General features: G+C 44.3%; 1 protein-coding gene across 2 annotated transcripts in view; it reads right to left on the reverse strand.

The window, feature by feature from the left end:
* Positions 1–11,977: 11,977 nt before the first annotated feature.
* Positions 11,978–23,025, reverse strand: part of LOC308058911 (uncharacterized protein) — a 160,338-nt gene continuing 149,290 nt past the window's right edge. For both annotated transcript variants that reach the window (XM_080375471.1, XM_080375472.1), the window contains one exon: positions 11,978–13,598. In XM_080375471.1, the coding sequence (XP_080231597.1) occupies positions 13,290–13,598 (309 nt within the window). In that variant the 3' untranslated portion in view covers positions 11,978–13,289. The remainder of the gene's footprint in view (positions 13,599–23,025) is intronic.

Genomic DNA, 23,025 nt, shown 5'->3' on the forward strand with positions numbered 1-23,025 from the left:
ATTTGGGGTAAAACCAGGTAGTTAGTTCGACCACTCAGGACAAGCCCTCTGAGCATCACCCTGTTTCTGAGGTGTAGTAAAGCAACATGGTTGGCCAATACTGGAATTTAATAGTAGCCTTTTTCCTTTAGGATTTAGTGAGAAGCATAAATGTCTAAAGCAATTCAGAAAGAATCTTTCTCTTAACAAGGCATTATTTATCCCTTCATTATTATACCATCATTATACCATATTATACCATACCATATAATACCATCATTAAAATCAAAGTACATAGCACCTAAAGCACAAACTTAGCATAGAGTCCTCAAAACAGGGTAGCTAGAACAAAAAAAAAAAAAACAACTCATAAAAATCAAGGCAGGGGAGGAGCTTTAGCCTGGGTTTTACGCAATCCCTCATGAGCTGATGCTGGTAGTATGTCTGTTACATAAATCAATACATATACCCTCCTGGAGAACATACCGTGAGTGCCAGCTGTCATCATGGGGCATGCACGCTGTGACAGCGGTGTCTGAGGCAGGGCTTCTGCCTTCTGATCTCCTGCTACTGTGCAAGAGGCTGGCTACTATATTCCCTTCAAAATCTGAGACAAAATGACATCTCAAATATTTCATGATGGCAAGCCAGGGCTTGTATTTAAGGACTGCCTCAGCTGATCTGGGATCTCTGATTGCCTTTACCTTTACTTCCCTCTCCTCCTATCTCTCCCTTTAACCATTTACGAGTTCCCTCACCTGATATTTTTGCCAGGTGGAATAAACGAGGCCTCCCTGCATCTCTTCTTCATGTGCCACTCGACCCTGACTGGCATCCCTTGGGTAGATTTCTCTTCCCCCCAACTTGGCATCCCTCTTTCTCAGTGATGGCATCTTTATACGCCATGTTCTCTCTGTAAGCTTTCACCTTTAATAACTCACTGGCAGCCAAGGAATTTTATAATTTTTATTTTATTTTATTTTACAGTTCTTTCCCATTATCTACTACAAGAGCCTCACCTTTATTATTGTTTTAAGTCCTGTTTGCTTGCCACTGGGCAGGTTCCTACATTCAGTCAGGTAATACTGTGTGGATATCCACAGAGCAGAAAATCTTTGGTTTTGAAGCATGTATATATTATGCATAACTTATTCCCCATGATTATACAGAGTGCTCTCATTTCTGGAAATGACTGCTCTTCTTATTCTGTCTGGAAGTAATAAGATACATTACACCAGGTTCTGCAGACTGCAGAAACATCACTGCATACAACGCACCGATAAACTTACAAGAATGACTTCTCATTTAAGTTACTGGGAAACAAGGTGGGCAGACCAGGGAAGTTTCCTTCTGCACAGCGCCCACCAACCTTGCTCTGTTAAGAATTAAGGGTTTTGCACTGTCTAGATTTCTCATTTCTTTTTTTCCTAGACTTCTTAACCTGCCTCCTCTAATAGCCTGTCGGCACTCAGGCACCACACAACTTTTTCCCTGTTGTCACTATCAAGGGAACACCCTCTACAATATGATCCATAAGAATATTCCCTTATCCTTCTCCTGTAAAAAAAGTCTCCAAGAAGAATTATCTCAGAAATCAGTCAGCCAGTAGGCTATTGTTTTGCTCCAATGTTCTTAAAAAATAAACAGCAGAATCAGTACCAGCTGACTGTATCTGTAACTTATGTCACCCAGCTGCAGGCTGCCTGCCACCGAAAGGTTCAGAAGTGTCGAAGCATCCGCACCTCCAGGGCTCACAGATGTAGTAGGAGGCCATGCATGTAAACACGCAGCTGGATACAGGCACAGCAAGAGGCGTTTGGCCACGGGCTTGCATGTGCCACGCTGACATGCCTCTGGGCCTGCTCACGTCACGCAGCAGCTTGCGGCTCAAAGCCTCTGGCTGTCCACAGGCTCAGCTCTCGGGCTTGACGCTGTCCTCTAACAGCCTCGCCCATCTCTTCCAAAGGAAAGTGCTGGGATATCTCAATTCCCCAACAAACCGGGATGCTACTGCCCAGAGGGGACAGTGTTTGTTGCTAATCTGAAATTATGACAGCTCCACTCCCTCTCTCACTGCTAAAATAGTTTTGATGCTGCATATATTTGGGACTCTTACTGACAGTGCACTCATATCACAACAACCGTGCCAGACATTTTTTCTAATGTCAAACAAGCAAGCAGCCTAGGAGCATCACCCATGAAATTCCAGAAAAAGTGGAAATTCTTTCACATAGTGACAGGAGCTTTCATATGGGCCACCCTAGATTTGCACCAGGTAGCCCAAAGATAGTTCACAGAGCCATCTGAAGCCTTTTTATCATCCATCTCTAATCTGATTTAGGACTACAATTGCTGTAAATCCCCAGTCCTAACTCAGTGGTAAAAGCATATTCTCACCCATTGGTTCTGTTCTCTTGCACCCTTGACCTGTGAATATGATGATATGATCTTATTCTCTAATGCCACCATCATCCCCAAAGTGCTCATGACTCCTCGTTCCTTGCACATGCAATCCAGGCATATTTACAAACAAATCAAATACAAGGGCACTTTGTTGTAAAAGCTGCGCTTGTCCTGCAAACTGGAGTTTTTCGAGGAAGCACACCACGCTGTTCAGCCTCCGTCAAAACACCTGAAACAAGCCTCATCAATGTCTCAGCACAAAATGTAACACGTCACTGCTGGTACAGCTTGATGGGATGCTTTATTCAGCCAAGAAATCACATGAAGATTTCTGAAAAAAATGCCTTGTGGAAAACAGCTCAGTAGAAAGCCATGGCTTAATGAAACAAATACACCAAACTGCAGTCAAATGCATCTTCATTCTGTTCCTGTTCTCCTCAGTAATTCCACCAATTTATTACCTTTGACAATCCACGCTAACCTCCCCTTAACCTGCAACTCTGAGAGCAGACACTATTACATGTGACATGGGAAAGAATCCACGAGGTGATACAAATATCGTCTTCTTGCACTTTTTTACTTCAGCATGACTTGGCCTTCTCTTCTCCCTAGTTTCCCTAAATCCCTAGATCTGACCAACTGCAAAACAAATCAGATGCACAGCAGAGAACCCTCACACAGCACACTCCAGAGGATGCAGGAAAATGTCAAAGAAAGATCAACATTTGCCTAGAACACCACTTAGGGAATGAAACTTCGATATACTTGGAGAGCAGCTAATACCATGCTGCATATAACTGCATCCTCACTATTCTCAGGAAATAAACTGCAATATTTGTACTGGTATCATATCAACCATTTTTCCCCTAGTTCTTCTAGATCTTACAGGAGAAAAAAGGTGAAGAAAAAAACATCCACAAATGCTGACTTGTACCTGAAACCGTCAGCTGCAACTGTAAGTTACTGGACGACTTCTTGGTTAAACAAGACTTCCCTATCAAAGTATTTTCTAAGCGTTGCTTTCTTTGTTCTCAATACGCACGGGTATCACAGACCCCTGAAGGGCAGCAGAAACAAATCACAAGTCTGTCAGATTGTTTTTCTTTCCTTTGGCGAGGCTTCACACCAGCCAGCTGTGTCCTCATCCACTGAACAGCTGCTTTGCTGCCATTTCTCTCCAGAGACCCACAAGCACTCAGAGCAAAGCACAGATCCTCCTGCTACCTCCTCCTCCTCCTCCCTCCCCCCCCCCCCCCCCCCGCCCCACCCCCGCCCTGCAGAGGAAGGTACTCAACCCTTTCAGCCTGGTTTCCCTTTCTGCTTCATTGCCTTACCAGTACACGTTGGCCGCTGGCCCGTTGCCCCATCACCGCAGCTATTTCTGCTGAACCCGCCCTGTGTGAGTGCTTCAGGATCCACTCACTGCCAGACCTTGGGATATCCCTTTGCTCCAAACTCCAGCTTCTATACGCTGCCTCCAAGCCAGCAGCAGCCACCAGGTGTAGTCTGTGGCTCTGAACCATGAAGGGCAGCGCCATGCAGTGTGATGCTAAGTAGACCCACAGAATCTGGTGTCTAGGCAGAGGTTTTGAGCTGAACACCAGAGATCATGTCATTTTGAGTATCTCCTTTGGAAGTGCTGCATCTCTGCTGGACGCTATCAGAGAACGTGACCCTGCATTTTAAAGCAAGAACTGGAAAGCCGTCACTGTTTAAGCGGCGATCTCCGCTCATTCAGAGAGTGGAAGGTTGGTTGGTCCAGAGGATAGGTGAGCCCTTGGTGAAACCCTGGCAAAGTCAGTGGCCTGCATGGGTCTGAGATCCCTGCCTCCAAGATGAGATAAAACACCTGCCTCAGAGCTGTGACATGAATTTGAGCTGGGTTCCTCCTCAATTCACATATCAAAATGTACAAGAAAGAGCAGTTTAGTTGTGATCTATAAATACCCTGATCTTTACACTGGGTGCTCAGAAAGAACAGGAATTTCCATATTAAATAATTCACACGTATCCAACGCCAGAGGGAAAGAATTAATTCCTGTTCTGTGTTTAGACAATGCTTAACATGGCAGCCAAAACCCAAAATGCAAATAAATTGCATGCATGAATGAAAAGTAATACTCCGGAGAAGTACACATAACTGAAAGGACAGACAGTTTCATACCACAGGTGACCACAGAGGACCTTTCCCTAATGACCCTCCTTCCCAGAGATGAGCACTCTGATAAATTTTTTTACAAAAAAGAGAGAGAAGGAATCGAATCATAACATAAACAGCAGAATTGACTGCGGGTCACACAACATTTAGCTATTCTCTTCAACAAGAAGCATCTCAAGTTCCTCTTTAAATGGGTCAGGAATATGCTGGCTGCACCTGAAAGTTTCAGGGACTGTGCAAGCTTTTAGAGTTGTTGTAGATCCTTAAAGGGAACTCATGCAAAGTTAATTTGCACTTTTGAATCCTCATGTCTAAATTATTAGTTAGTATTAAATATCTCAAGTGGATGATTTTCAAAGACTCTTGCAACTTCAGAGGAATGTTAGACTGAATTCACTTAAAACCTAGTTGGGGACAAATAATCTCCTCTCTAATTATGAAGAAAACACTAATACTATTTTTTGTCAGTAATTTTGTGTTTTACTCTTATCTCCAGTTAAGCACACACAAATACCCACACAGCTGGAATGGAACAACACTGAAATTAAGGCCGGGAAGCTAACACAGGCGGCGGCTGGCAAATCCCAGTGCAATAGCTAAGTGGGTTAGAAGAACAAAACTGAGGTATCTTTTTAAATGTGACTACGTGCAATTTTAGGAAACTTACAGGAAGAGAAGAAAATAATGTTTCCCAAAAGTCAATGCAAAACCATAGCAAAACCAATTTCAGATAAACACAACATTAATTTTGTGCCATAACAATAATTTATTTTTCATATGGACTTTATCAAAGGCTGCACATGGAAGGGCAAATATCTTTATCATTGAATCAAAGAAGAAACAAACTCCTTGGAAGTATTACATTATGCACAGGACAGTGCGGTAGCAGGCAGCCATACTTTTCCTGAATTCTCAATTTACTTAAAGCTATAATATCTCAAAAAATATCTGGAGATTTTTATACTTGTCATACATGCAGCTCTTCATACCATGCAAGAAAAGATTTGCTCTAGAAGCAATTTTGGAGGTGCCAGGCATGTCTGGAAAAAAGAAGTGGCAGTCAAGAGGATACAAGATCAAGATCTGGTCGTTCACCCAGAATTTTTCTGTGACTTTGGAAAACACAACTGGTTTTTCCTATTGCTGTAGTGATAGAACAAAATACTGACATTACTGCTTTCAGGGATAGGCTAATGCATCAGCATCGAGCTAATGCTTAGCTCTAATGAACCCACAGTAGAGAAATATCATCAAAGCTACCTCGTGACAGCAGGAATGTAGAGAAACTGTAGAATTTCTTTAAAGGCGGTTTATGCAGAGTGAATTTAAACTTTTGAAAATGCTTTATTATCCTAAGCTGTTGTGCAATATCTTAGTGAGATGTTAAACACAGTTGCTGTTCTCATTCTGGTAAACTTGGATTTCAGAGTTAATTTAAACCATTCCTTGGAATAAAAGGTGTTTGGATAAATATAAGGATACAATTACTGACACAGGCAGAAATGCAAGAGATTTATGTACATAATGGATATCCTGAAAGGAGAGATGCTTTTCTCTCCCCAGCTTCATAGGACTGAAATGAACATTTTTTGCAAAACAAACCCTCCCTAACTCAGGTTTTAAGGAGAATCTGGAGAGGTAGAGAGGTAAGCAAAAAGCTAAAACTTGTACAGTTATTTCCCAAGCTTCTCCAGCACAGCTAGCAGCATGTCAAACAGTCACTCGTCTGCAACTGCTCTTGACTAAAATTAAATAGACCACTCTCCCCTGAATGTAATAGGCTTTGAATAAACGGACCCCCAAACTGCCCAGAAAACAGGTAAAAAGAAATTACTTAGAGGCACCTCTACAAGATGTAGAAAGTGGTAGCATGAGCTTCCCCTTAACTGTTGCATTGAGGTCAGAGAAGGAGCACACCATCTTCCAGTGATTTAAATAACATTGCCAGCAGCACACAAAAGGTTTGGTTTTTCTCACAGACTTAAAAAATAGTTAAGGCTGATTTCACACCTACAGCATGGTGTTTGTTATCTCCTGTGCCTTCTCCGTATCAACCTGTTTTCACGCAGGTAGCACATCAGAATGCACCCAAGCTACTCTGACAAAATATATGGGGCAGGTACAGGAGATGCTGTTATTGTCAGGGCAAATTACTACAGAGCTCATCTCATCAGTGACATCGAACTTTCCTACAAGGCGGCTGCACTCCTTGCCCATGGCATTACTGCAGGTGCCTCCGGAATGCTGGTTAGGTTCCAAGTTCAGCAGATATACTGATGTCACTAAGCCATATAAAGTGATATTCAATTATATGGTGAAAGGTATGTGCCAGACCATTTTCTTTTGACATTCCTTGCCTCATCATTACCTAAAGGCTCCTGCTTCTTTGGCTGAGGCTTCCTTGAATTCTGCTGCCCCAGGTTGCCCCCCGCCTTTCTTCTTCGCTTGTGCTGGAATTGGCTGCGAGTTGCACCCAGGTAGTTCCACACGCTTGGTGCGAAAGGGCAGCCCCTTGGCCCATGGTCTGCTGAAGTAATTGGCAGGGTACAGAGGTACAGAGAGCTGGCACTGCTTTTCTGCACGGTAGCTGAATTTCCCTTGGGCAGAAGCCATTACCTCCCTTTGCAAAACCCTGCGTGAGGGCTTTAAGCAAGTATTTCCAGTTTGCATGCCCAAAGGTTGCAATAGCTATGCTCTTCATTATTATGGAAAATAAACGTTCTCTGTTGGAAAACCATGCTCTTTACTAAGGTTAAAACCCACTTGGACAGCAAAGCTTAAGGAAAAAAAAAAAAAAAAAAAAAGAAAAGAAAAGAAAAGAAAAGGCATAAGCATTCATGAGATAACAGCAATAGCAATGCAGAAGCTGGTCTTTTATCCCAGGTGGTAATGTATTATTTCAGAAGGCGCTACCACTTGATAATGCTGCTTTCATTGTATATAATGATTAATGGTAATTGCTTTTGTACTTCAGTATTTTTCAGAGAACACTTTGGGCTCCAGTGAATACATTAGTGCCTCACTGCTGTAAACACCCTCCTTACAACTTGGCCTACAACGCAGAACTAGATGCAGAGCAGTCAAGATGACTGTTTTTCCCCTTGTTTTGATTTTTCTGGGAGATAAGGTTTTTTCTCTGAAGCAAAGAAGGAAATTATTCAAGAACTTTTACTTTAATCTAGCCACGAGTGGTATTCTAAGTCTTCCTAATGCATCTACGGTTCCAATTCCCTGTTAGATTGGTTTACTGTTAGGCCTGTGATCAAAGAATACAATTTCTTTTGCATTCCCAGGCTTTCCCAATAAAGTAGAATGCCACAGCTTGTGGGATGTTTTTCAGACAAACCATTTTATCCCTAGATACTACATCATCCCACTATCCTCAGATATCCTTTATGTAATGATCCACATTAAAAAAATCTTGTTTTTACAAATCTCCCTGGGATTAACCCTTGCTCTCTCTTTTGTCTCCTCAATTCTCCTGTATTTTTAAATAATCTCCCACCCCTGCTGAAATCTCATTGCAAGGTCAGTGAAGTACTACAACAGATTGCCTAGGGAGGTGTTGGGGTCTCCATCATCAGAGGTCTTTAAAACCAGATTAGACAGTATCTTCCAGAAATAGTTTATGTATTGCTTATCCTGCCTTAAGGCAGAAGGACAGATGATGATTTTCTGTGATGCTATGATTGTCAACAGGATTTTTGTACCTACATCACCTAAGGATTTAGAGTAATTTCATATTTTTTTGGATCAAAGAATTAAGTTTGTGTTCCCATTGCCATGCTAGAGAGAACACTAGTATCTCAGATATATCAGTGAAACAATTGTTGTGTAAGAATTAACTTTGATAGCAACAACTGCATAAGGCTGAAATGTTCCTCTGCTCCAAGGGTTCAAAGTCAACAAACCATCTTAGCCCTATTTAAGGTTCTGCTAAAGGGCTAAAATGGGTTTATAAGGGTCCCGAGGCCTTCCCCTGATGATGTGATCTCCTTCAGTGTTGGCAGCCCACCAAGCCATAGGTCTCCTTCAAAAGACTCCCACGGGACCGATGGCATATAACCTATACGGTATCATCTGCAAGGGAAGAATTTCACATGAAGCATGCTGGAGAATAATTACTATTCAATAGTAGCATCTTGATGTTATATGATACCACATGATTCATGTACATTAATACAAACCAAATAATAGTCTTTCCATAGCAACCATATTATCATAATCAGTTATTGCTATTACAAAAGACTGACCGTATGGTCATTGGGAAACAAAACTAGTCTTAAAATCAGCAGTCAAAAGCTGAGATTCAATCTTCAAATTCCCTGCTTGCTTCAAATAAAAATGCCAAGGGAGGAATGTGATTCGGTGAAGCTGTTGGCTTGTTACACGTGAAATTACGAACCATGTGTTTGTATGACAAAAAAGCTAAGGAAGCATAGGTACAATGTTAGTTATGTCATACACACATACTATGCTATATGCTTTTTCTGCTTCTTTACCAATGAGAAGTCACACTGTAATTTGATGCAATGCAAGTAAACAGATATTATTTTAGATGGCAAAATTCCTTACCTCAAATTTCTACTGCAGGCAGCAATGGGCTCAGACATTTGTGCCACCCCTTCTCTCTCTCTCTCTGAAGAGATCTCCAGTTCCTTTTTTGACCTCTAATAACTATGTAAAAGGTCAGTTTTCCACAACCTTGTAAAAAGTTTCTGTGTAACACTCTCTGCAGATGGAAAGATATCCCCCATACACCGATGAAATAGGACCCCAACAACAATATTTGCAGTCATAGTGCCAAAACTTATTCGGAGACTGAGATCTTGAAATGCTCAGCTATGTGGCTCTGGTAGTAATGATTTATGCATTTACTTATGATGGGTCAGACAATATTGATTTGCCGAGACAGAGACTCTCAGAATTAGGCTCAAATGATTCACAGCAGGGATGTCTGCAAAACTTGCGCCTGGGCCTTCAGTGGAAGAGTTCATTCAGGTGCCTCACCCACTCCTTGCAGATGGCATCTCTGTCTGGCTCTCCTTGGGGTCCTGGCTAACCTTGCACTGGATAGGGTTTCTCAGGTCGATAAAAGACTACGTGAGAGCATGCACACCGAGGCAGTCAATAGAGCAAACGCGGAATCACTTTTTCTCTGGCCCAGTTACTTGTAAGCTCAACGGACTGCAGAGGCTGAACCTATGGTGTGATGGTTAGGGCACTGAGGAGAGTGTCATGCAAGAGGAGACTGGAATCAGTTACTGAGACCTGTAACTCCTTCAGCTTTCTTCAACATGCACCTAACTGCTAGTTGATTTGTTATTCTGTACTAATCCTAATCCTCAAATTTCACCTCTCTTCTCTCTTGTCATTACTCTTCACGTGAATAATTTCAGAGGGTCTCCCTTTGGTTCTGCCTCAGGAGACAGAGCACAACACACTGACATTTTTCCATTAAAGAGAATTATTGTTTTCATGAACTCAAGGCAACTGCAGAGTTAAATTTAGGACCATGCTTATGAATATTCACCAGTACTTCCAGGCATCTGTTTAGTTACAGGGACACCTTTTAAATACCTGTTTTTGTTTTGCTTTTTCAGATCCAAAGCTAGATAGAGTGTACAGAATCCAATGTATCATATTCAAAGGGTTGAAGGGCAGCTGGAATTTATTCCACAACAGCTAATTGGGATCTCTGCTTCTGGACCTCACCTGCATCCCTCTGCCAATATAATTCTTTATGTCATCCCAGTAAAGCCATCAGAATGTCAGGAGAGATTAATTTTCTTCCCCAAGATTAAAGCAGTGAACACATCAATTTAATCCAGAATTTTGTGAGATAGTCTCTTAATCATCAACAAGGAAGAAGGGTTATGCACTAATAAGAATTTTATAATCGCTAAGCAAAAGATGGGGAAAAAAAGACTGTTTTCCAGTTTGACAGGTTTGCAAATAGCTCCTGATAAGAACAAACAAAGTTTTTTTACTGCTCTTATCAGTGCTTCATTTCAACACATCAGGCCTTGCTTTGTCAGCAGGAATAATTCCGCTGAGCCTTAGAAATGAGACTCTAAACTCATACAACTCCAGCAGGAAACCCCCTCCCAGTGCTTTAGGACAGTAACTACATCGCTCTGGTGCTCTGTCAGGTAAATGTATGTAGTATGATAGCCTCCAACTTTGAATCACGCAGGTACCTACTGCTGCCTACCCTGGAGCTGATGACATCTTCCATTAGCATGGCAGGCTGGGAAAGGCATGCTGCCAGGCCTGGGGGGTTACAGGAATTCCTCTGACCCTGTTCCTCACCGCTGTTTCGCAGGAAGGACAGAGCCTATGACACTGAGAATACCCTGTATCATGCCACTAATCCATGGTAGTAGGGGATGCCTCTCCAAATTTTGAGAGTTTCAATAAGCCTGTTTTTCCATAGCATGCTGCTCAGATTACTCTTCTCTAGTCATATTGTTCACACAAGCCCTTCCCTACCAAAACTGCCTCAGACTCACTCCACTCCTCCCCTCCACTCGCATCTCTACACCAGCCGAGAAAAAAAACATCCCTCTATACACAACAGCACACTAAACCCTGACAGCTCCCCTTCCTCCTCTCACAGAGCAGTCTTCACAACATCCTGAGTGGCCTTCGAAAAGAATAAATAAATAAATAAATAAATGCAGACAGACCGTCCTTCATGTGCTTTCTGAACCGTTTGCATATACCAAATTAATATTGACAAATGTTTTCATACCCGGGGATCTTGTATTGCTTGGCCTATTCAATCATAAACTTCAGTGATTTTTTTATATTTTTTCCCCTTGGAGGGCTTCCTTGATGTAACAGAAGATGAGGCTTTTAAAATTAGAAGCCAGCCTAGAGCTCTTGAAAGTTACAGATCAACAGAGGTGGTGTGCAGCAGCTTGGCACCCTGCAAAAGCACCAGTGTGCTCCGCTGCTGCATCTCAATTACGCGGTGACACACCTGCTGTCCTAGCGCTGCTTCTCCCTTGAGGCAAGCCTGCTAATGTGCTGATTTGTATGGTGCCTAACAGGGGATTTGGAATAGAGGCCTTAGAGACTCATTTTCACCTGGTGCCTTATTAGGGATTTGAGCCCACTTCGCTGGAGATGAAAAGCCAATGACTATAAGTCATTTGCGTCATTTAATTCTCTATAGGTAGCCAGTTAGTGAATAATGGACTTGCAATGACTTTGCGCAGGTCATTTCCTTTAACAGATGTTCCTTTGTGAAGCTGCTATCCCATAACAGTTTGGTGGGGTTTCTTTGTTCATTAACTATACATTCAGGAGGTATTTATTCCTTTGTCATCAAACAAAATCAAGTTAATTACATGTTACTAGTAAAAAGGCAACGATTACATATTTTTCATTTCCGCAGTACTCTGCGGATTTCCCATTCCACTCTTTTCAGGGGCAGACCGGCTGCAGAGGAGACGGCTCTTACCGTTTTGCTGACAATAAGGGAGACGGAGAAAGGTTTGGCTGCAGTTTTGGAAACTCCTCAGCCTCTCGGCGACCACAGCATCACAGAACAGCTGAAGCTGGCAGGGACCTCAGAAGGTTTAGTCTGACTCCTGCTCAAAGAAGGGTCGGCTGGAGCAGGATGCCCAGGACCATGTCTGGCTGAGTTCTGAGTGAACCTGAATCTGAATTCTCCAAGAACCTTCACAAACCTTTCAGAGAATCTGTTCTAGTGTACACCGCCAATGAAAAAGCTTTTTTCTCAGGTTTAATTGGAATTTATTGTATTTATATTTGTGACCATTGCATTTTGTCCTTTCACTGAGCTCCACTGAGAAGAATCTTGCTCCTTCTTCTTTACTCCCTCCCAAGAGGCATTTATGAACATTGATATTGCTGGGTCCTGCCCGTGGGTCACACCAGCCCCACAGCGCTGCGGGCTGGGGGCAGAGCGGCTCAAAGCTGCCCCATGGAAAGGGCCCGGGGGTGCCGGTCAGCAGCCGGCTGGACATGAGCCCCCAGTGTGCCCAGGTGGCCCAGGAGGCCAACAGCACCCTGGCTCGGATCCGAAACGGTGTGGCCAGCAGGGCCAGGGCAGTGCCCGTGCCCCTGTGCTCGGCGCTGGTGGGGCCGCACCTCGAGCCCTGGGTTCAGTTTCGGGCCCCTCAGGCCCAGAGGGACGTAGGGGGGCTGGAGCGTGTCCAGAGCCGGGCAGGGGGCTGGGGAAGGGGCTGGGGCACACGGCTGGGGGTGCTCAGCATGGAGAGGAGGGGGCTCAGGGGGGACCTGATCGCTCCCTACAGCCGTCTGACAGCGGGTGGTAGCGAGGGGGGGTGTCGGTCTCTTCTCCCAGATAACAAGTGACAGGTCAAGAGGAAGGAGCCTCAAGTTGCATCAGGGGAGGTTTAAGTTGGATATTAGGAAAATTTTCTTCCCTGAAAGGGTGGTCAAGCACTGTCACAGGCTGCCCAGGGAGGTGGTGGCATCACCACCCCTGGAGATATTTAAAAAACACCTAGATGCGGTGCTCAGGGACATGGTTTAGTGATGGGCTTGACAGTCCTGGGTTAACAGTTGGACTTGGCAATCTCAAAGGTCTTTTCCAGCCTAAATGATTCTATGATTCTATGTTTCTATAAGATACACAAAAGGTTAAATAATCTCAACTTTTACAGCTTTTTCTCACACAACAGATATTGCAGTCCCTTAATCACCCTAGTGGACCTTCAACAGACTTTTTTCAGGATGTCCTGTCTCTCTTGTACTAGGGAACCCAGAAATGGACACAGCAGTCCAGATGTGGTCTCACCAAGGCGGGGTAGAGGGAAACAATCACCACCTGCAACCTGCTGGTGACACTTCCTAATGCAGGCCAAAATGCTGCTGGCCATCTTTGCCACAGGGGTAGATCCACCAGGACCCTCAGGCCTTTTCCTGCAAAACTCCTTGAGTAGGTCCTCAGCATGTACTGGCACGTGGGGTTATTTCTCTCACGGTCCAGGACTTTGCACATTCTTTGGTTGAACTTCATGAGGTTCTTCTCTGCCCACTTCTTCAGTCTTTTGAGGTCCCTCTGAATGGGAGACAGCTACCTCATTTACTGATCACTCTTCCCAGTTTCGTGTTATCAGCAAACTTGCTGAGCTTACACTTTGCCCCACAGTCCAGGTGGTTAATAAAGATATTAAAAAGTTTTGAGGCCAGTATCAACCCCTGGGGTACACCACTAGTGACTGGTTTCCAGCTGTACTTAATGCCACTGATGGCAACTCTTTGAGCCTCACAATTCAACCAGTTTTAATCTACCTCCCTATGCATATATCTAGTCCATACTTTAGTAGTTTGCCTGTGAGGATGTTACAAGAGACAGCATTGGAAGCCTTACTGAAGTCAAGATAAACAACATCCACTGCTCCTCCCTCACTCTCCTAGAGAGTTTTCACATCACAGAAGGCTATCAGGTTGGTCAGGCGTCACTTCCCCTTCATATATCTTACTACTCCAACCACGTCCTTGTTCTTTATAGGTTTGGAAATGGTTTCTAGAATTATTTGCTCCACAACCCTTCAGGGACAGGTGAGGCTGACTGCCCTGTAGTTCCCTGGATCCTCCTTCTTGCCATTCACGAAGACACCAGTAGTATCTGCATTTTTCAGTCCTCAGGAACCTCACCCATTAGCCGTGACTTTCCAAAGAGTGAGAGTGGCCTCGCAATGGCATTGGACCACTCATGGGTGTATTTTCTCAGGTCCTGTGGACTTGTGTACATCCAGTTTGTTCAAATATTCCCTAACCTGATCCTCCTTCACCAAGAGCAGAGTCTTCTTTGCTCCAGACTTCCTCACTGGTTTCAACCACCTGGGATTCCTGAACTCCTACCAGTAGAGAAGGAGGCAAAGAAAACACTGTGTACCTCAGTCCTTTCACGTTCTTTCTCACAAGTTTCCAGGCCCGTTCCACACTGGGGCCTTGTCTTCTCTAGGTTTGGTTTTATTGTTGTGGGGTTTTTTTATATTTTTTTTTCTGTTGATCTACTGGTAGAAGCCTTTCTTGTTGCCCTTCCTGTTCATCACCAGATTCAGCTCTAGGTGGACTTTGACATTCCTTACCCAGTCCCTGTGTCTTTGGACAGTGTCTCTCTATGGTTCTCAAGGTCACCTGTCCCCGATTCCAATTCTGGTACACTTCCTTTTCATACTTCATCTGCTCTGAAAGGCTACATAGTGTTACATCTTTGGGAATGGTAACAAGTATTAAAGGTATTTGGACAACTTTGCAGGGTAGTTGCCTTAGCCACTTGGGATGGGATTTACTCCATCTGGTTTTATTGAGCAGAAAGGCACATACCCAGCCTAAGTAAACTGTCCCCTGAAATTATTCTTAAAGTGATGAACAGTCTCTTGGAGGTGACTGTCTTTCTCAACTGAGTATAGAAGCCCAGATTACATATACATACAGTTTAGACTTTGTGTCTAATTTTCAGATGGCTAAAACAAATTCCATGCCTCAAACCACACTGTCTCATTTTGAGCAGCCAGTAAAAAAATTCAGGTGAGTATGTGCAGGTTTGTGTATACGTGTGTGTCTGCTGACATGCACACAGGTACAAGTGCCAGAGAACTAAACCCTGGAGGTGGAAGGTCCTTATTTCCGTGAACTTTGAAAAAGTGAGCCCCCAACCACTGTGTGGAGCCATATACAGAGTTCTTTTGTTTCTTGTTAAACAGAATAAGAAGCTATGACATGTCCTAAAGCTACAACCATCCACTGCACAGAAAAAAAAAAAAAAAAAAAAAAAGGTGTTTTCTGCTTAGTAGCGGTGAGAAATCCAGAATATTGAAGACAGTGAACACAACAATGACAGAGAGGCTGGCTATCAATGTGTTACATGGGTTTAGATGCTTCTAACTTCTTGGCAACCAGGCTGGTATATCTGCAGCCTTCTGTTGGCTCAACATTTGAAATTCTTACAGTATAGAAAGTTAAATGCTGTGCCTTCCTTTTTTCTTGTCCTTCATTTGCAACCCACCTTCCTAGGTCAAGAAAAGCACTGAGAAACACGAGTACACAAGGATTTTGCAAGTAAAGCTCGTCTTACTCAGAGAAGAGATAACAGACTTCAGCAAATGCGTTGCTGGAACAGGCAGAACTTGCTGACACCTTCACGCCTTTGAGAAGCTGGCTCAGGGTGACTTCAGAAGGCCACGTGCTGAGTCAGGTGCGGAGGTCCTGCTGTACTGCCGGGGGCTCAGCACCAAGCCCTCTGCTTCCCCTCTTGTGCACACAAATCCATCGGCTGGTTGTATGGGAAGGCCAGGGAACCGTTCCTCACAGCCCTTCAGAAGCAGCATTTCCATCTTTCAGGACTGAGCTACCTAACGGAGGGTGGGAGGGTGACAGGCTGGCCACGGAGCCGCCCACGGGACTGCGGAAGAGCTCAGCACTGCGACTCCAGTCTTCAGCTGGGGAAAGGTTGCTTCACTGGTGCCCCAGCAATAAGATGTTTTTCACTGTTGAAAGACACAGCCGCAATTCTTCCTTTGATCTAATGTTTGACTAACAAGTAGTTGAAACAAAAAATCTATTGGTAGTGATTAAGTTATAATGAAACCACAGTGATTAAAACATTTAAGTTATTCAGAACTCAAATGTCTCTGTCTGGATGTGTTGAGTCAGATGCTTTCAAAATCCCAGAGCTTAACATGAGTACAAGCAATCTGCATAGAAAATTGAATATTTTCATTAACTTTTGATTTTTGTTCTCTAAGGACCATTAATGCTGTGTATTTGGACAGTACGGGCCGGTGCCCACAATTTAAACAACTCAAGAGCTTTCTTGAATCATCTCGATTTATCCAACCTGTTTCCCCCTGGTTTGATCCCCAGGGGTAACAGCGCTAACACGAGACATTGGAGCTTGAGATTGTCTCTTCCAGGTCCTTGAAATGCGTGAGCCTGGCAGAGATCTTAATGGAGCAGGGATTTTGCATTTGCCACATTCTCCTGTCTGGAGAGGCAGATAACGCAGAAGTACAGCCTGAGCACCAGACAGGGACACAGTCAATTTCAGAGGGAACTGTAATGAACGAGGGCTTTAGCTTATCGTTCCCCACAGCCTGTTGTGCTCCGCTGCTGCCGTTCAGGTCTCAAGGTCTGTGAAACCACAACGCTGCTGTGATGACAGCCCATCATCGTGACACTTGTGTTCAGCAACGAACATCGCATCTACTGCCACGATGTATCTCCTGAGCTGACACCAGGAGCCCAGCGCTCGAGCTGCAGCCGATGGCCGCTCCAGCACCCTGGCATGCTCTCGCCTGGGACCGGGCTGCACCAGGCTGTCGGCTGCCCTGGAGCAGACCCGTGAGGCTGGTCCGGCAGACGCAGCCTTGCCAGGAGGCCTCGCCAGGGTCATTTCAGGCAGCGGGGAACAGCGGTTAGCAACGAACGCTGGGACCAAGCTTACGCTCTTCAGTCAAGTGGCCTGCCTCCCTGGCCATCTCCGCGATGAGGTGAGAAAGGCAGGCTCCTGAGGGGGGACTGGAGCAGAACTGAACGCCCACGGAGCAGCCTTTCTCCCATCACTGACATCAGAGTGCTAACGCAGACCGGGCTGCTGCCCCAGCACCTTGGCTTGGTGGGCAACGTTAAGCCCAGATCCCTTTGAAGACCTTGAGCAGCTCTGTGGAGCAACCCATTTCCCCACTCAAGTTTCAGCGATGCATTTGGCAGTGCTGTACTCCAGCACGGCAACGAAGCAGGGCTGAATTTTCAGGAATTACATGGAAAAGGACATAAGACTGAAGTCCTGGAAGTGAGCTTTAGATAAAACGCCAAGTACGTATGCGATGCTGAGAGCTGCTTTTCCCCCTCTCACTGTATTAATGCCCAAACTCCTGCATTTTAAAGTTATTGTTTTGTGTAATGACTGTCACAAAGAGACATGGAGTGGAAGGCGATACCTTACTGCAGACCACTTTGGTATCCCCTGTACTGGGTTCACTGGGTATCTCCAGCTGGCTTTCCAGCTAGTGGTAGCTTTGGATCTGACCGGGGGGGGTTGCTGCTCCCAGGGGACATTTTGGGAGGCAGTAGGGCTTGACCTGCATCTGCATTCCATGCCCACAGCTTGGCCTCTGAAAATTAAAGACTGCAAAGCTGAGCTCCTCCCATCCTTTTTTAAAATCTCTTTTTGAATCCCACCCAGTAAGCTCAGCACATTCTGAAAACTAAGAAGTGTTAAATATCCTGTAGCACACAAGGCTCGCTTCAGCGACGACTGCTTTTGAAATACCAGGCTGTCCAGACACTCAGAAGTAAATCTGATACATACTATTGATTAAAATACATTAATCTTAACATTAGACAACACCTTTCAGTGATCCCAGGGCATCTACTCATCACTATGCCTATGCTTATAGCAGTTCAGGGAGGCAACTTAATAGGAGACAGATCACGTGTAGTGATATATGTTCCATGGAATAAAACAATCAGAAAATATGTAGCCACACGTTTACATGCAAAAAGGGAGGGACATCAGAGATGACAGCTAAAAGAGGTAAGACAAAACCATCACTTGTGTACATGCTACTTTACACTGTCCTGCTCACTGCTTTTCACTTCTCCCTGCTTTTCCATTTCACACTATGAAAATTATGGCACTTTACACCAGACTTCTAATGAATTACTGCTGGGATCCAAATTCTCAGCAATACCCACAACACAGCATTGCTGAAGTTCACCTCGACAGTCCTGGCACTCATTTAATACCAACATTACTCCTAGTGTAACTTAAATCTGCTCTAAATTAAGCTGGCTGGGTGAGTTTGGGAAAAAAATAATGCCCTACAGTAGACAAAACCAAAATATTGCTGCTGGCAAAGCCACCCACATACCCTTTTTTCAAAGGAAATGTTTTCACTGAGGTCTTCTCTGAAGTGCCCAAGCAACTGTTTATTTACATTCCCTAACCATGTTTCCCTCGGGAGTGCCATGGCACCCACCTTTTGCACTGGGACATAACTGACCCCACACACTCCCCCATCCTCTCCCGAGCACGCCGCAGGCACACCGCCACGCTGGCACACGGCTTTGGCAGGTGGCACCGTGCCTCCCAGCGCAGCACGCTGCGGTCACCTCCTCCCACGTGGCCACTGCTACGTTTCCTGCTGCCCCTACATGTACATCTGCAAATGAAGGAAAAGAAGTTTTCCATTCCTGAGCTTTTTATTTCAACAAATCTGCATATCTGCCTTAAAGTGACAGGCGTGACACCCTAAAGGAGAGGAGGTCATGTCCTTTGTAAGAATTAAACCAAAACAAGGTTATGATCTTCTGCCTGGTTTGGTGTTGGGTTTTTTTTTTTTGTTTGGTTTGTTTTGTTTCTTTTTGGTTTTGGTTGCTTTGGGTTTTTGTTTTTTTTTTTTTTGTTTTTTTTTTTTTTTTTGATAATCCAAGGATATCAGTATTCATCTTCCTTACACTTCTGCAGCCACCCTTGTCAGGTCTTCTAGCCTTGCATTACAGGTCAGTATTGAAATCATTCCCTCTTAGATATTTCTTCCTATAGAGGTTAATTAAAAACTCTAATTAATACTCTAATGCCTTCTGTTTTGGATAGTCATTTGCAGCCCTGGATCCATTCACCAGCCACACAGGGATTCACAGCCCTTCAGCAACCCTCCAGCCCAGACCACTACTGGGCTGCGTTAATATGGAGCAGGACGGGGAAGACAACTACTGAAACAGTGCTTAAATATTTCAGGATCACTGTAGTCACCTGATTGACACAAAGGTGTTGGCAGGCAGCCTGGTCACTGAAACAGCTCGGAGCAAGAGGGCATATGAGCTCAGCAGTGTATTTCAGCTTTTGGGCTTCTTAGCTGTTGTACATTCATTTCACTGAGGAAGGGAGCTGTGGCTTTAAACTGTTCCTCCACAATGGCACGATCTACCTCTCCTGAATCTGCTGCTAAATTTACTGGGCAGAACAAGCAAACGCTACCCGCTCAGAACCTCTCCCTCATTTTTATATCAATACTAGCATATCATGCAAGTGTAAATGGCCATACAGTTGAGTGGCAATGGAGAATCAAAATAAAACCCATTTCACCTCTCAAATTAATTTGGTTTTGCTTGCTTGCTTTCTCTGTCATTCTTTCAGTTATCCAGTCATCCATAGACTTTCAGGTTAAACAAGACATGAATTTTAAATGCAAGATGCACATAGAAAAAAAGAGTACTAGAAATTCTTTAGATATACTTCAAAGGAGAAAAATAAAGAGGGCACAGGCCTGGGCTGGACAACAGTTTTCCACAAACTGCCTTTGCTGGGAAACTGGATTTTCAACTAAATTCAATATTTCCACAGTCAAAAGCCTGAAAATCAAAATATTTTGCTTTGAAAATGTTTCCTGATGTCTCAAGCATACTGTAGTTCAGTGAGTTCATATCCTCATTTTTCCGAGTTAACTGTGATGCGTTGTAGTTTTCAGCTTCAGTGATGTGAAAATCACCCTGGAAGCTGTAGATTGGCTGGGAAATCTGGTTTAGAGAAGGCAAAGGAAGAGGAAGCACCAAGGAATACAGCACCCAAAGGCACTCTGACACCGTTTCCAAGTAGAGATGAAAAAACTATTTTAAATCCACAAAAGTCTAAGGCACGCGTGTCCCCTTTCTCCTGTGGGTTACTGTTTCCCCGCTACCTCGGAAGCCCTCCATGTTCCTCAGCAGTGCTCTTTAGGAAGCATGGAAGGAGGTAACGGCATCAGTAACGGCACATTTTTCCACCTCGAGGCATAGAGTGAGCAATGCACAGCAGTCGAAGCAGGGGCATGATTCTGTTCTCAGCCTTGCTCTCACTGACTCATCACATTACACCTGCTATAAAGCTCAGGGAATTTCTCAAAGAGGTTAATTTTATAGGCTTGGTTAATTTTATAAACTGCTTTGTGGCTGCTATTGCCTAGATGTTACAGAAACTGAATGTAAAAGAGCTCAACCTTGAATGAAAGGTGAGGTGGAAGCATAAAATGAGTGCTACACGAGGAGAAGACATCAATTAAAGGAGTCTTATAATCACATCTCTGCCACCACGCACTTACTTATGTTCTTCATTTGTCTGGGTCAGGTTCTGTGTACCTGACTTGTGCTGGATGGTAGATACAGCTGCACTGGGAGGCGTGGCTGCCCAGGAGAGCTGAAGCCCGCTGCGAGGGTAGCAAGAGCAGGTCCTCTGAGAATACAGGGTCATGGACAGACTTCTTCATCATGATGATAATTTTTTCTTTATTTTCTCTGAGAACAGGAGGTACCCGAGGGTGAAGCAGAGACCTAATCCCAAGTGAATATAACCAGAGTCCAGCAGAATACGGTAGCAGGAGCGCCCTCCAAAACAGGATCAAAGAACAAACGAAAAATAAAATGGAATCACTAATACTACCTCACCCTTTATTATTTAAAAACTTCTGGCACCTGCAAGAAAAGAGACAAGGCTGGCAGTGTTGCCACACTTACTGTTTCTGGGGAACTACAGAACCGTGGTTTCCAGATAAAATTACCATCTGTGAAGTCTGATATATGTTAAAGCTCTTTGTAACAATTCATTGCATAATTCAAATGGCCTCTACACTACAAACATCTAATGTATTTACGCTGGCAGGACTGTCAGTGCATTTTTGTTATAAGAAGCTTGGAGGTCTGCTACAAATAATCTCCAAAGAGTAAGTCTAATTAGCGGCTAAAGTTGGCATATTTCCTGCTATCTGAAATTAGATCAGAGAGTTAGGCTGAGATGAAAAAGCCCTATTAACTCCCTAGGCTTCCAGTTCCTGTTTATTGGTGGAAATTAATGTTTTGAACTTTATCAGCTATTATCTAGAGAAGTCTGGAGTCAGTGGTAACAGAGCGATTTGAGAGAGACTTTACTGCCAGTCGCTTCTGTGGAAGTAGCATGGGCATGGCACATAAATACCCGCAGCAATACGCCGTTTAATGGTTACATGCAGCTGAACAATAGTCTGGAAAGATGGTCGAGTGGCCAGCATGCCAGCCTGGCAGTTCTAAGAAGTGGGAGACAGTCCTTCCTGCAAGGAACCCTTTAGTCATTGCTGCATGACCCAGAAAATGTCACCCTTTGGGGGAGGGCGGAGGGTGGACAAAAGGCTGGCTATAGTTAAGCGCATCTTTGTCTTTCCACCCATTGTGGAAACAGAGAGTGTCCTCCAGCCAAAGGAGCCCGGCGTTTTGGTGCGGGGTGACTACAGCTAGCCTTTGTGCAGACCTCCACGCGTCTTCAGGTTTGTCATCTGTAAAACAGAAATGGCGCTGCCCCACCTGATGGGAATGTCAGGCAGATGAACACTTTCCTCTGCTCCGCAGGGACCTCAGCACCGAACTCCGGCACACGCAGACCCCGACACCCTCTCCCCACATGGCTCTCCAGCTTCCCCAGCGCCTCTGGCTGCGAGGCTGGGCTTTACGCCTCTGTTCGCCTTCCACACAACTTCAGCAGCTCTGAGGTTTGCCATTCCTCCCCTTGGTTTAGCTCTGGACAATTTGGAAAATATTAAACTGCGTAAGCTCCTTTTAAACACCAGGACAGGGAAAGGATGGGAGGAAAGACAGTAGAAAGGAAGGCGCAAGAAATCCTCCTCTTGGGAAATATATTTAAACTTCAGTTCTTAGAATTTCTAAACAAGGAAGAAGCTTGTCAAGTTGTATTTTGCTCAAGCAAACACATGGGAAGGGAGGCAATTTTTACATCCTGGGGCTAAGCACAGAAAAACAATGTAATTCTAGAGTTAGCATGTAGACAAAGGAGGAAACATGTTATTAGGTCGGACTACCCTTGTTTACACAGAGCCATAGAGAATTTAGGCTATCTTTTACTTCTGGTAATCAGCCTGAGCAGACAAATCAATGTCTTAAACTCTTGATAGTTACAAAAAAAATTAAAAAATAGTAGTCAGGCTTGTGTTTCCAAAGAAAGTTGCGGTTTTAAAGCAATTCATTATACAATCATGCAATATGGAAATTTTTCTGCAGAATCCATCTACCACAACAGAAAGATTTACAATTTAATCAAATCTGCAGTGGAAACTGAGCCTTCACAGACAGAATGCCAGCGTAACCTCACCCTCTCTTCCACACCACGAAGTCTGCCACACAGACCCTTGCATTTGTGATTTGAGATCACTCTTCACCTTCCATTTTGAGCGCGAGTGCTTTTTAACACTCTCTCTCTAGTTTTCCTCCCTAAGGGGACAGACAGGATCTGTATAGAAAGAGTTTAATGGAAACAGGGAGAACCTACATCCTCAGGCTCACCTTCACAGCAAAGTCAACACAACCGAGCTGTTGTCTCAGGAACGGATCCCACCCAAACAAACAGTTCTTTTCTCAAAGCCTGACCGTGTTTTAAAGCCAAGTCAGTGGCAGCGAAGAAGCCAGGGGTCAAAATTCAAGCGAGTGTAACTCGTTCTGCTACCAACCCGACAGGA

The sequence above is a fragment of the Falco punctatus genome (genome assembly GCF_963210335.1).
Source record: "Falco punctatus genome assembly, chromosome: 2".
NCBI classification, from domain to species: Eukaryota; Metazoa; Chordata; class Aves; order Falconiformes; family Falconidae; genus Falco; species Falco punctatus.